Source organism: Mustela putorius, unplaced genomic scaffold (assembly GCF_011764305.1).
Source record: "Mustela putorius furo isolate JIRA1106 unplaced genomic scaffold, ASM1176430v1.1 tig00003898_pilon_pilon_pilon, whole genome shotgun sequence".
In the NCBI taxonomy this organism is placed as follows: Eukaryota; Metazoa; Chordata; class Mammalia; order Carnivora; family Mustelidae; genus Mustela; species Mustela putorius.
Genome location: NW_025422047.1, coordinates 9,077,907 through 9,090,331, shown reverse-complemented (window position 1 = coordinate 9,090,331; position 12,425 = coordinate 9,077,907). Strand labels below are relative to the sequence as shown.

At 36.9% G+C, this 12,425-nt stretch overlaps 2 protein-coding genes and 1 non-coding gene across 12 annotated transcripts in view; 2 read left to right on the top strand and 1 right to left on the bottom strand.

Annotated features, from left to right (window-relative positions):
* Positions 1-519, bottom strand: part of GANC (glucosidase alpha, neutral C) — a 74,006-nt gene extending 73,487 nt beyond the window's left edge. For 5 of the 7 annotated variants that reach the window (XR_006602925.1, XM_045067936.1, XM_004751185.3 and 2 more), the window contains exon 1: positions 193-424. The gene's annotated coding sequence lies outside the window, so the exon portion shown is untranslated. The other 2 variants (XM_045067937.1, XM_045067940.1) reach the window with 2 other exon arrangements.
* An 8-nt stretch (positions 520-527) lies between these two features.
* The window catches only part of TMEM87A (transmembrane protein 87A), a 44,355-nt gene continuing 32,457 nt past the window's right edge, over positions 528-12,425 (top strand). For 2 of the 4 annotated variants that reach the window (XM_004751190.3, XM_013055446.2), the window contains exons 1-6: positions 529-747; positions 1,992-2,052; positions 4,724-4,809; positions 9,287-9,400; positions 11,262-11,315; positions 11,402-11,446. In XM_004751190.3, coding sequence (XP_004751247.1) covers positions 592-747; positions 1,992-2,052; positions 4,724-4,809; positions 9,287-9,400; positions 11,262-11,315; positions 11,402-11,446 — 516 coding nt within the window. In that variant the 5' untranslated portion in view covers positions 529-591. Of the gene's footprint in view, positions 748-1,991; positions 2,053-4,723; positions 4,810-9,286; positions 9,401-11,261; positions 11,316-11,401; positions 11,447-12,425 lie in introns of all 4 variants that reach the window. The other 2 variants (XM_013055447.2, XM_004751189.3) reach the window with 2 other exon arrangements.
* On the top strand, positions 6,728-6,829 carry LOC123388374. Its single transcript, XR_006602930.1, has one exon. It is a non-coding gene; the product is annotated as a U6 spliceosomal RNA (small nuclear RNA).

Below are 12,425 nucleotides of genomic sequence, written 5' to 3'. Positions count from 1 at the left end.
AAAGCTTGGTGTTCCCCGGTCAAATTCTGCTTTCCCCTTTCAGGGATAAAATGGTCTTTATAAAGGGTGTATCTACTCCAGTAGATACAGTTCTGTAAGTGCTTATACTCTACCACTGCCAAATTCCGTCTTTGCTTAAATATCTCCAGAAAACCGGTAAGTGACTACTACACGCCAAACAGGCGAACTTACGGCTTTCCCAGACTTCGGCCCCAGCGACTGACTTTGATCTAGAACGCATGAAAGGCTGGGGCGAACGAGAGGAGGAGAAAGCCAAACGCCACACTGGGTGCCTGCTTGATCCCCAGACCCTTTAAGGGCCGGGAGAGAGAAGGGCCGACAGAAGCGGAGGCAGCTTTTGATAAACATCCTAATGCTCCAAGGTGACCGGCAAACCACAGAACTACGTCTGCGCTGTACGGTCTAAAACTCACACGAGGTCGTGACGGCTGGCTTAGGGAGGGGCTGCTGGGTGGCCAAACAAACAAGCCCCGGGAGGTTTCGAGGACCCGGATGGTCCCGCCCCCAGAGCAGGGCCGGAAGAGGGCGGGGCGAACCGGAAGGAGGTGAAATGCTTTCGGTAGGCGCTCCATGGCTGTGAAGATGGCGGCGGCTGCGTGGCTTCAGGTGCTGCCTGTCATTCTTCTACTTCTGGGGGCTCAGCCGTCCCCACTGTCGCTTCTCGGTGTAGGGCCGGCACCTGTCGCCGCTGCCGACCGATCCAAGTGGCACATTCCGATACCGTCGGTGAGTGTTCACTTCAGAAGCAACTGAGCCTGGAGGAGCAAGGGGTGGGGCTACGGCGGCCTTAGGGGTCCATGAAGGTTCCGCTGAAGTCCGCTTCCAAAGGAGTGGAATTGCCTGGAGCGTCTGTGTTGCTGGTTAGCAGGGACCCACCTCCCTGGAGCGGACAGCTGTGCACTTCTGTGGGTAGGTTAGCGGGAGTGCCAGGACCACTTCAGGAGCGGAGAAGAATGGTGGAACGGTATTTTATCAGCGAAGTCAGAGAGAACTTTGAATGACTTGAGACGGGAAAGTTGATGAAAAGGTGGAGAACGGTTTCCCTTTCAGCTAAAGTTTCGCAGAATCCAGTGACCCCGAGTTGCAGGAGAGAGATCTGGAAATAGGTGTCTTTCTTTCTGTCTTTTCTCTGCACTTTTTTGTTACTGGATGATTCTACTTAACAAAGTTGTTTGATATCATTGGAACTTTGGAATGGTTATTCTAAGCTTTGCTGTGTGATTAGGAAGCCTAGGCATTTAAAAAATATATTCTAAGATGAGAATGGCTGAAATGGAAGAAATTTTGTTCTAAAGTTTGATACGGTAAAGGTATCCTTTCTTTTGGATGATTTACTAGATAGGTTGACCCTTTTTGTCCTCCTACTCCCCTCCTTTAAATTTCATTTGAGTAAGCGCTGTAGTCCTGCGAGCCAACAAATCGGATGCATCCAGGAAATGCCAGAAAGCATTTTTCCTGTTGAAACCACGGTGGTCTTTTTGTTTCATTCTGCTCTGCTCCCTGGCTCTAATGTCGAAATTTCATTTGAGCTTTTCCATGGCAAGCATTAATAGCTTTTGTTCATTCGGTGAAGATCTTCAGGTTCTGACTTTTAGGTACTGTTGGTAAAATGGCTACTAGTTAAGTTCATCTGTCTGCTCATACAATAGTTTATTTGAAGAAATGATTGGGTTATTCTGAACAGTGATTAGTGAGTGAAGGGAATTTACTTGAAGATTTAGGTTGAGATTTCTAGCAGCTTCTAGAGTCCTTGCTTCATGGTCTGTGGGGAAAAAATTGTGTCTCTACACCAAGCTACAAACTTCTGCAGTTTGGATGCGGTCAAATTTTTCTAAAAGGAAGGATATTCATGTATTTTTTGTTGTTAAGAAAACTAACTTAAACATTTTATAAATTTAGGTTTTGTAACAATTATATTCTGCCTTGGGAATTAAAGTGATGCTAATTATCTTTCTCCTTTATCTTTGCAGGGGAAAAATTATTTTAGTTTTGGAAAGATCCTGTTCAAAAATACCACTATCTTCCTGAAATGTGAGTTTTTGCATTTCATGAAGTTTTTATTTGAGTTTCTAAGTGATCTTTAAACTTTTAAATTACCTAGTTTCTATCTCTGACCTCTCTAAATGTAAGCTTTGAAATTTAATAGTCTGGCACTATCTAGGCATAAACATCTTAGTGTAATTAAGGTCTTTTCACTGAGTAATCTTCGGAATACTTGTGTGAACTTTATTTTCTTCTCTTGTTTTTCTGGTGTTTATACAGTTAGACCAATTATGTTGTTTGATTGTCTGCATGGTGTTTTAATCTGTCCTGTGTCAAAGAGATACCACTGACTTGGCTTTTGTGTGCTTGTTAGATGTTTACTGAACACATGACTTAGGTTTGTCAGACCTTTGGCTCTGAATGCATATGTTCAGTAAACCTTTGTTTACAGAAGGTGTATTTTCTTATTCGGATCTTTGAAAGAGGAAGCTCAAGGCTATTACCAGGGAATAGGGATTATGTAGAACAAAACCAGTCTGTCCACTGAGAAAAACCACTGTATCTGAATCCAGAATATCCCATTGCGTATTAAAGAAAGGCTTCCTTTTATTTTTGAAACTGGTTTTATTTTAGGGAATAAATGATCATGGGTAAAACTCTTGTTTCAGGATCAGGGATAAAAGTTCAGGTCATTCATTTGTGCTTCTTTGCCTGTCTTTCTCCAGGAAAGTGCAAAGTTATAAGTTGTAGTTGGTTGATTTTGTTTTAATCATTTACTAAGTAGTTATTAAAAACCTACTATGCGCCAGGCATTGTTTTAGATAGCAAGGAAGTGATAGAAAAGGCCTTCTCTCTTCCTGAGCTTACAGTCTAACAGGAGTGAAGGGGGCCAGTAAAATTGCTATGAAAAACAGACTGTGTCTATGAAAATGCAATTTCTTTTTTTTTTTTTTTTTAAAGATTTTATTTATTTATTTGACAGAGAGAGATCGCAAGTAGACAGAGAGGCAGTCAGAGAGAGAGAGAGAAGCAGGCTCCCTGCCGAGCAGAGAGCCCGATGCGGGACTCGATCCCAGGACCCTGAGATCATGACCTGAGCCGAAGGCAGCGGCTTAATCCACTGAGCCACCCAGGCGCCCTGAAAATGCAATTTCTTGACTAAGGACTTAAATTTGGTTTAAATGAGATTACTGAAACAAACTGGTCTGTCTTGTGAGGTTGGTATGCTAGATAAGACTAACTTTTAAGGATAGCAGTATTTGGTTTTTTGGAATAGCCTGACAGCCTGCATGCTATTCTACCTTTTTATCATCTATAGTCTTTTCTCACCTGTTTTTTAATCAACTGGTGCTTTGCCACCTTACGCAAGCTGCTGTTTTGCAGTTTACATATCGTTTTTGGGGAGAATTTGAGACTCCTAAAAAATTATACTTTGTTTCCTTTTGTTACTTCTCTATTAGCTCACATTTACCTTGTCTCCGATTTTATACTTTTAGGGCTGTGGTATAGCTTTCCATGAAATTGCCGGGACCATTTTCGTCTCTAAATCCATCTATACAAAGTTCGGAATGGTGTCTTTTAACATATAGTAGTATTTTTGCAGCCAAGTCTTTCTGAAGATCTTTTGTTTAGGGGATTTTCTTATTGGCTTCTATTTAGTTAATAGAAGAATTTGTATGGTTCTTCTGAATAGTTTACAGTGAGATTGCAAATATCCTTTTTATCATTTCTATAAATTCTATTTAGCACATCAGAGTTTTGTATATTTTAATTGAGCCTTGTAAAAGTGTGTCACTTGAAAATTAATTTGAGAAAACAATTTAAAACACAAAAGGGAAGGTTATAATTTTAGGTGTGCGCTTTTTGTTAAGAACCAAAAATAGATTCCTAGATACAGTCATGTTTATCTTTGTCACATTTGCATAAAGCAGGTATCTTGTAGTATATTTTCCATAACGCAGCTGGAATCAAAGATAAACTGACTTCCAGGTGGGACAGCTGATGTGTGATACAGTCAGATTTATGCTCTCACGTTTTCAGACTAATGCCTTGGCCCTCTAGCATATTGTGTTCCAGGCATTGTTAATGAGTTATGAGGCCACTCTGACTTCTTAAGATTCCTTGAGGCCTCTCTTAAGGTGGGTTTTGGAAAGAGTTTTTCATTTTTGCTTTTGCTCTTCCTTCCTTCCCCAGGTTTGCTTTTTTTCCTTAGTTCTTTCTGTCTAGTTTTGATATCTTTCAAGGTCTAAGCCATTAATTTTTCCCTCAGTGGAACTATTTTTGAATACTGCCTTATGATGTCCCTAATGTTATTCCTTGTTTCTCCAACTAGAATGTAGCCTCCTTAGGAGTCCTGTTCTCCAGCCTATACAGTGTCATGTAGCTTTGTATGCTTAAGTGTTCTGCTCAGTAAATATTTGAATGATAATAGAAGACTGGGTTTAACTGAGGACTGCTTTATCACTTCCAGCTTTTTTCCAACAGAGAACCAGGAATTGAGGTTTTAAGGCATAAAAGTAGATACACTTAAGCAGGTCAGAAACTTCTTTTGTGAACAATAGTACTTTTATCTGAAGAATATCCACTTCTTTTTACGTTCGTAGAAGAGGTGGTCTTTGAATACCTAAAGTTAGCAGGAAAAATAGAATGTGAGTAACAGCCTAGGAAAAATGCTTTGTTTGGGAATCATCTTTATTCACAAAGTTTTCTTCTTTTATAGTTGATGGAGAACCTTGTGATGTATCTTTGAATATAACCTGGTATCTGAAAAGTGCTGACTGTTACAATGAAATCTACAACTTCAAGGTAAATATAAAATTAACAGACTTCTTGGACTTTAAATATCATCGTGTCCTACCTTATAGAGGAAGGAGTGTCATGTAACTAGGAGGGAAAGAGTGGAAATTAGAATCTGTGCTTCCCAGTTTGCAGACCTACAATGCTAGCAAACTTTTTGGTCTCAACCCTTAAAAATTACTGCATACTCCTGCTCACTTTAGCAGCACTATAGAAGTGCTGATGGTACTGATTCCCATCTTTGGCCCCCCATTTTGTTCGTTTGTCAGTTACTTATGGGGCTGTGTGTTCCAGGCCCCTTAGAGATTATTATACATAACCTTAGGAATATCCAAAATCTATAAAGAACTTACCAAACTCAACACCCAAAGAATAATCCAATCAAGAAATGGGCAGAATGCATGAACAGACATTTCTCTGAAGAAGACATACAAATGGCCAACAGACACCTGAAAAATTGCTCAGTGACACTCTGCATTGGGGAATTACAAATCAAAACCACAATGAGATACCACCTCGTACCAATCAGAATGACTAAAATGTGTAAGTCAGCAAGCACTGGATGTTGGTGAGGATATGGAGAAAGGGGAGCCTTCCTACACTGTTGGTGGGAATGTAAGCTGGTGTAACCACTCTGGAAAACAGTATGGAGGTTCCTCAAAAAGTTGAAAATAGAACTACCCTACAACCCAGCAATTATACTACTAGGTATTTACCCCAAAGATACAGATAAAATGATCCAAAGGGGCACCTGCACCCAAACGTTTATAGCAGCAGTGTCCACAATAGCCAAATGATGGAAAGAGCCCAACTGTCCATTGGCAGATGAATGGATAAAGAAGATGTGGTGTATACATACAATGGAATACTATTTAGCCATCAAAAAAATAGAAATCTTGCCATTTGCAACAATGTGGTTGGAACTAGAGGGTATTATGTTAAGTGAAATAGGTCAATCAGAGAAAGACAGTTACATGATTCACTCATATGTGGAATTTAAGAAGCAAAACAAAGGATCATTAGGGAAAGGAGGGAAAGATAAAACAAGATGAAATCAGAGAGGGAGACAAACCAGAAGAGACTTTTTTGTTTAAAGATTTTATATATTTTTTTATTGTTTGAGAGCGAGAGAGAGCATGAGTGGGGTGAAGGGTGGGAGGAAAAGCAGACTGCCTGCTGAGCAGGGAGCCTAATGCAGGACCTGATCCCAGGACTTCTGAGCAGAAGGCAGACACTTAAATGACTGAGCCACCTATGTGCCCAACCATAAGAGACCCTGTAAAGGGTGACTATAAGAGTAGTTATAGGGTAACTGGGTGATGGGTATTAAGGAGGTCCTGTGATGGATGAGTACCATCCATCACATATAAGACTGATGAATCACTGAACTCTTATCCCTGAAATTAATAAACACTATATGTTAACTAATTGAATTTAATAAATATGCAAAAATTTTAAGAAAAGAAGAGGGAATGCCTACTTTGAGAAATGCCTATCTTGAGAATGCCTTCTTTAAGAAAAGAAAAGGGAAAGCCAGGATTGGGGGAGGCTTGTTTTGGCCTTCCATGAATCTGTTAGAGATAACATTGTCTTTACCCTTCCTGATGCACAGGTAGTGTCACAAGATCTAATTAATGATTAGCTGTTTATTAGGTGCCTGCAGGCTCTTTACAGGTGCATGGGAATCCTTTGATCTCACTACAGTGCCCTTCTTTATGTCTGCTCACTGTATAAAATCTATGGACTAGGGTCTGGATTTTGCGGAGAATAACTCTTAAGCTCCCATGTATTGTCCTATGCCCATTTCCCTTCCCGGTCAATAAGTTACCCTGAATAAAATTATGCATAAACTGTGGAGAGTTGCCTCCTTCATTTTCTGGTCTCAGAATACCTTCTCAGTTTGTGGAATACTTTATTGTTCCTCCTCCACCTTCTAACAAGCTCATATACTAAAACTGGAACAATACAGAAGATTAGCATGGCCTCTGCACAAGAATGACACATAATTCATGAAGCATTCCATATTTTTAAAAAAATTACTATAGTTTCCAAAAAACCTTTTGTTCATGTGGGTTAATGTATTAGAAATTAAAACAGAAAATACAGAAATATGTATTAATTTATTTTACAGTAGCAGTAATAAGTCATTGCATGTTAATACGAAAAACTTACTTTTACTGAAAAATAGATTTTTCCAAAAAACACAGAAGAGGTATTATTTTGTATTTTTGCAAAGCCCTTTCTTCATTTGATGTTCGATATAGTAGAAGACAGCTGAATTCTTATATCTTCTTCACTCAGTTTATTGTGATGTATTATTGTGATGTATATGCACAAAATGTGGCCTCATAATACAGATACATAGTTGGAAAAGGGGATGATATTTTAAGTGTTTTCAGATAATTGTAGATAGTGTTCTTTGATTTTATACCAAAATGTAACAAGTAGAGTTTCTTAAAGGTTGGTGGCATTGTGGTATCTGAGAGCATATCAGTCAACTTTATTCTTTCTCTTTTGTATTTAAATAAGTTGGTGTGTCATGCACTTTGGTCTTTTATGTATGTCTAATTTTGGTTATTTTGAAAATAGTGCTTGACTGAATTTTATAAATCTTTAAAATATTAACTTATTTTACAATTAAGTTGAAGTGTTTTTTATATGTGTGTGTATATATATATATATGTACATATTTTTAAAGATTATACTTATTTGTCAGACAGAGCTCGCACAAATGGGGAGCAGCAGGCAGAGGGAGAACTAGGCTCCCCACTGAGCAGGTAGCCATACATGGGGCTTGATCCCAGGACCCTGGGTTCATGACCTGAGCTAAAGGCAGATGCTTAACCCACTGAGCCACACAGGTGTCCTGAAATTATATTTGTTAATATCACCCTCCTGTCACATCAGAAACTCCTTGAGTATTAGAGACTTAAGTATTGTGAGGAAGATGCAGTTTGAAAGCTCAAATTTTATCATTGGCAAAGAATACTTTCTGTTGTCTTCCTTGAAGTAACAGCCTCCCTTCGCCCATTTTCAAGAAAGTATCTCCCAAATAGCCAAATCTGAATAACCTATAGTTTGTCAGTTATTCTTGGAGGTAAATGGAAAAAGTGGATAGTTCAAGTTATAAGTCAAAACAGTTGTAAAGTGTTTTATCTTTTTTATAGTATTTTGCATATTTCCCATTTTGTCTCATAGAATATTAAAAAATACACACAAAGTCCAGATTTAATAACATTAATAGATTTTACTGTTCATTGAAGACATTTTTAGTAAAACTGGCATTTTTTTTTTTTTTAAGCTGTGTATGACTGCAATGACTACTGGTACAATTCAATGTCACTGCCTTGATTCCTGATAAGGGGCAGAAATTTTACCCATCATTGCTTTTGCATTATCAGTACAAAACAAATAACCTATTACTTTATTAGTAGTAGTGTGGAATTAGTTTTAGATCTCATTTCACAGTTGACATAGTACACTGTACTTGGGCAGTGAATATATATGGCTCCAACATGGATTTTTCAGGACTTTTCCATTCTGTTTCTAGCCTCCATTTCTTTCTTTCTTTTTTTTTTTTTTTTCCATTTCAAAGATATTCTAACTGGTTTTTAAAAAAATGACCACCATCTAGTTGGTTTTCCAGACCTTAAGGATTTTGAATTCCTGCCTTGTATTAGGATTTTACATTACCTTTTTTGTGGTGTCGGTGACTGTTTTTTGCTTTTGTTATACAACATTGGATAGGAGGTAGGATGGGGGGAAGGACTGAAGAATTTAAAGAGAAATGATAGTATGTCCAGAGTGTAGTTTGAAGCATTATTGATCTTTTGCTCTTAATCAATCGTACATTTGATACTAGTGATAAACTGGTCAAGAACTTAAGCAGATCTGATCTTTCTTTATAGGTAAGATAAGAACGTAAAAATTATCTCGGGTTGCCACAGGACGGAATTCTGGAAATGACATGCAGCTAGTTGGAGATGTAAAACTGGAGCTTAGGGAAAAAAGGGAAAGAGTAGGGATGTAAGTATAGGAGAAAAGTTGCAGAACTGATGGATACAACCACAGAAATGGTGAATTTTTCTCAGAATATCCACAGTGGGCTATGAATAGCTACAGCAGTTTTGTACTCTATCTTAGCTTATGAGCACAAGTATGTCTTTTTGTTGGTTTTGGCAATTTAGTCTTTTAACTCTTGTAAATGTATTTTCTTGTGACAAAACCTTCTGGACTCTGACATTTTCCAGGTCTTCCTAGAACTTTTAGAACTACTCTTTGTAAGCAGTGGACTAGAATTGTAGTACTTCAGAGTCTAATACTGTTAGATTCTTGGAAACTGTTACACAGTTTTTATCTGATGCTGTTAACTTCTAAAATAGCAAATTCAACAATGTGTCTGTCCCGTAAGCAATCTATTTGGTGTTTTTTAAATACCTTCCTTGTGAAAAGTAAGTTGTGTACTTTGTATTTTCTGTTTTTACAGGCAGAAGAAGTGGAGACATATTTGGAAAACCTTAAGGAAAAAAAAGGTTTGTCTGGGAAATATCAAACATCATCAAAATTGTTCCAGAACTGCAGTGAACTCTTTAAAACACAGGTAATATTTGATAATGGTTGGAGGGAAATAGAAGAGGTGAAATGTCTAATATCTGTATTTTTGGTGATTCCCCATTTCCCACTTCCCAATTCTTTGTTCTGACAGAAATAACTTGCACAGTCAGCCATTTAATATTTATCTCATCAAAAAGAGGATGTGCCTTCATGTGTAAAAAGCAAATCCCCATTTTTTTTTTTATGGTAAAAAATTTTTTTTTACCATTTTAACCATTTTCAAGTGTGTCCTTTGGGGGCATTAAGTACTTTTGTATTATTGGGCAACTATCACCAGTAGCCATCTCCAGAACTTTAATCATCCCAAACTGACACTTCATAACCATGAAACAATAACACTCCCCTACCCCTCCATCCCTGCTAACAACTATTCTACTTTGTCTTTATGAATTTCAGTATTCTAGATTCTTCAAGGAATGGAATCATAAAATATTTGTTTGGCTTCTTTCTCTTAGTGAAATATTTTCAAGGTTCATCCATATATCATTTAATTCTTTTATATATATATATATACCAAATTTTTTTTAATCCATTCATCCACTGATGGACATTTGGAACCCCCAATTTTTAGTTCTCTTGTCATCTCATCTAATTAATATGTTTTCAGAAAAATCAGTGTTTCTAGATTTTACTGCTACAGACCTGAACTCAAAGAGTTGAATTTCATACATTTTCTTGAGTAAAGGAGAAGAGGTAAATAATGTGTATTTTTAATGTTTACACATATGTAATCATGTAATTGGAATTTATCTTTGAAATTTTTTTTTCTTAGAAATAGGATCTAGCACCAGTTTTTTGATGGAGAAATGATATATTTTATGGGTGTTGAAAATAGTTCTTGTTAACTATAGCCTTTTTGTCCTTACTGTGTTTATTGCTTTGGAATATTTAGCAAATTGCCTTGAAGAGGCAGAGTTCACCAAAAGCTAGGTTTTGTGTCCAATTACTAGAAGTAAAGTTGGTTTATAAGAAGACCTTAATTTAATAATTAGTGATTAATAAGCAAATGAGGTAATTGATAATCTAACTATAACAATTGATAGTTCAGTTCTTGTTATAGCTTAGAGTTTATGGATTTGGAGAAAAAAGATATCTTTATAATGGTGGAAGAATAAGGAATCTAGAAACAGTGGAATGTTGAGTAAGAGACTTTCTGTTAGTTTTCTAGCCTGGGAGGATTGGTTGGCTTTTCTTGGATTTTATCATGGAAAGCTACCTGTTGTATAGTGCTGCCCAAGGTTCACTTTGAGATCTGCTATAATCTTTCCAGGGTCTTGGCATATACCCCTATTAGTAAGCTTACCTCTCCTCCTCCAGTCTAATGTAACAGAGTTGAGATACATGTTCTAATTACTCAGGAAGGTAAATGCCTCATCTGCTGATAACTGATAAGAAAGGTAGTTAGTGTAGTTTTTTTTATAGGCGTGAGTGTGTTGTGGTGGAAGGAGCACTTAACTCAGTAGACCCAAGAGTTGAAATCCTATGTTCAAATCCCATTTCTCCATCTAAAGCTTTATAACATATAGCCATATTTTTCTCATCTGTAGCAGGAGAGGGAACCATAAGCTCTCTCCATACTAAGCATATACCTTCTGTTTAAGGGTTTTTAAAATTTTTAAATGTCTTTAATTCTTAATAGAAAAATTGAATGGCCAGTTTAGTCTGATACTATTTTTTAGTTCTCAGTTTAGTCTACTCACTTGTTTATGGTTCATTGGAAATCTTTTGTCTGTCAGTGCCATATTTTTTTACTGTTACAATAAGCTTTGCTTTAATCATTTCTGTGGATTTTGAACTATGTTTAACTATTATACTTCTTTAATTTTAATGTTCTGTTTCTTTCATAGAGCTTTTCTGGGGATTTTGTACATCGATTGCCTCTTTTAGGAGAAAAACAGGAGGTAATTGTTTGCATTGTTATGTATTTCTGAGAGTAAAGTAAAAATTCTGAATTAATTTTCTTTTCCTTTTTTTTTAATGTTTAAAGGCTAAGGAGAATGGAACAAATCTTACTCTTACCGGAGACAAAACTGTAAGTATAGTAGCTAATTTGGAACAATGAACACATATTTCAGTTTCTTAGGTTTATGTGTTTTGAATCTTATTGATATTGTACCATTTAAAAAAGAAATTTAAGTATATGTGCTGCCGAAGCGAGCACTAAAAAAGAAATTTAAGAATGGAAGTTTAAACACAAAATGCTGAGGTGCCTGCCTGGCTCAGTCAGTAGAACGTCTGACTCTTGGTGTTGGGGTTCTCAGTTCATATCCCACATTGGGTGTAGAGATTATTAAAAAAACAAAACAAACAAACAAACAAACAAAAACAAACCTTTAAACCCAAAAGTGTTAGTAATGGTTGTTGTGGATAATATGAGCAATTTTTATTTTCTTCTATGTATTTCCTGTATTTTCCCTATTTGCTAAAGTCTGTTTTTGTAATCATCAGCCAATAGATGTGACTCATAAATAGGAAGAACCTTTAAAAAAGATCCTCAAACTACATCTGAAGTTATCTTATGATAGAGTATAACTGGAAGACAGTTTGGAAAGCTGAAATAAGGTTGAAAATGATAAATATGCCTTTATTTTCATAATTCACTTTCTAATTCACAATAACTAATTCCTCAAAACTTTACCTCTTAAAAATACAGAGGAAATAAGACTGTTAACCATGTTGGATCATGCTTTTTACAAAACTGATTAAAGTTTTAAATTTTATAATGACTTTATTCAGACATACATATCTCAGAATTCAGCCTTTTAAAAGCTATAATTCAGTGTTTTATATAGTATATTCAGAAGTTGTGCAACCACCAATCAGGATCTAATTCCAGAACATCTTTGTCACCCCAGAAAGTCACTATTTTGATTATGGGAAAGCCATTAGCAGTCACTTCTCTTCCCACCCTTGTCACCCTTGAGACCACCTGTGATCATCTCATTTCCAGTCTTTCCTTTTAAGTTTTTAGTCAGCCTCTTGATAGCCCAGCCTGCTAACATCAGCTGAGG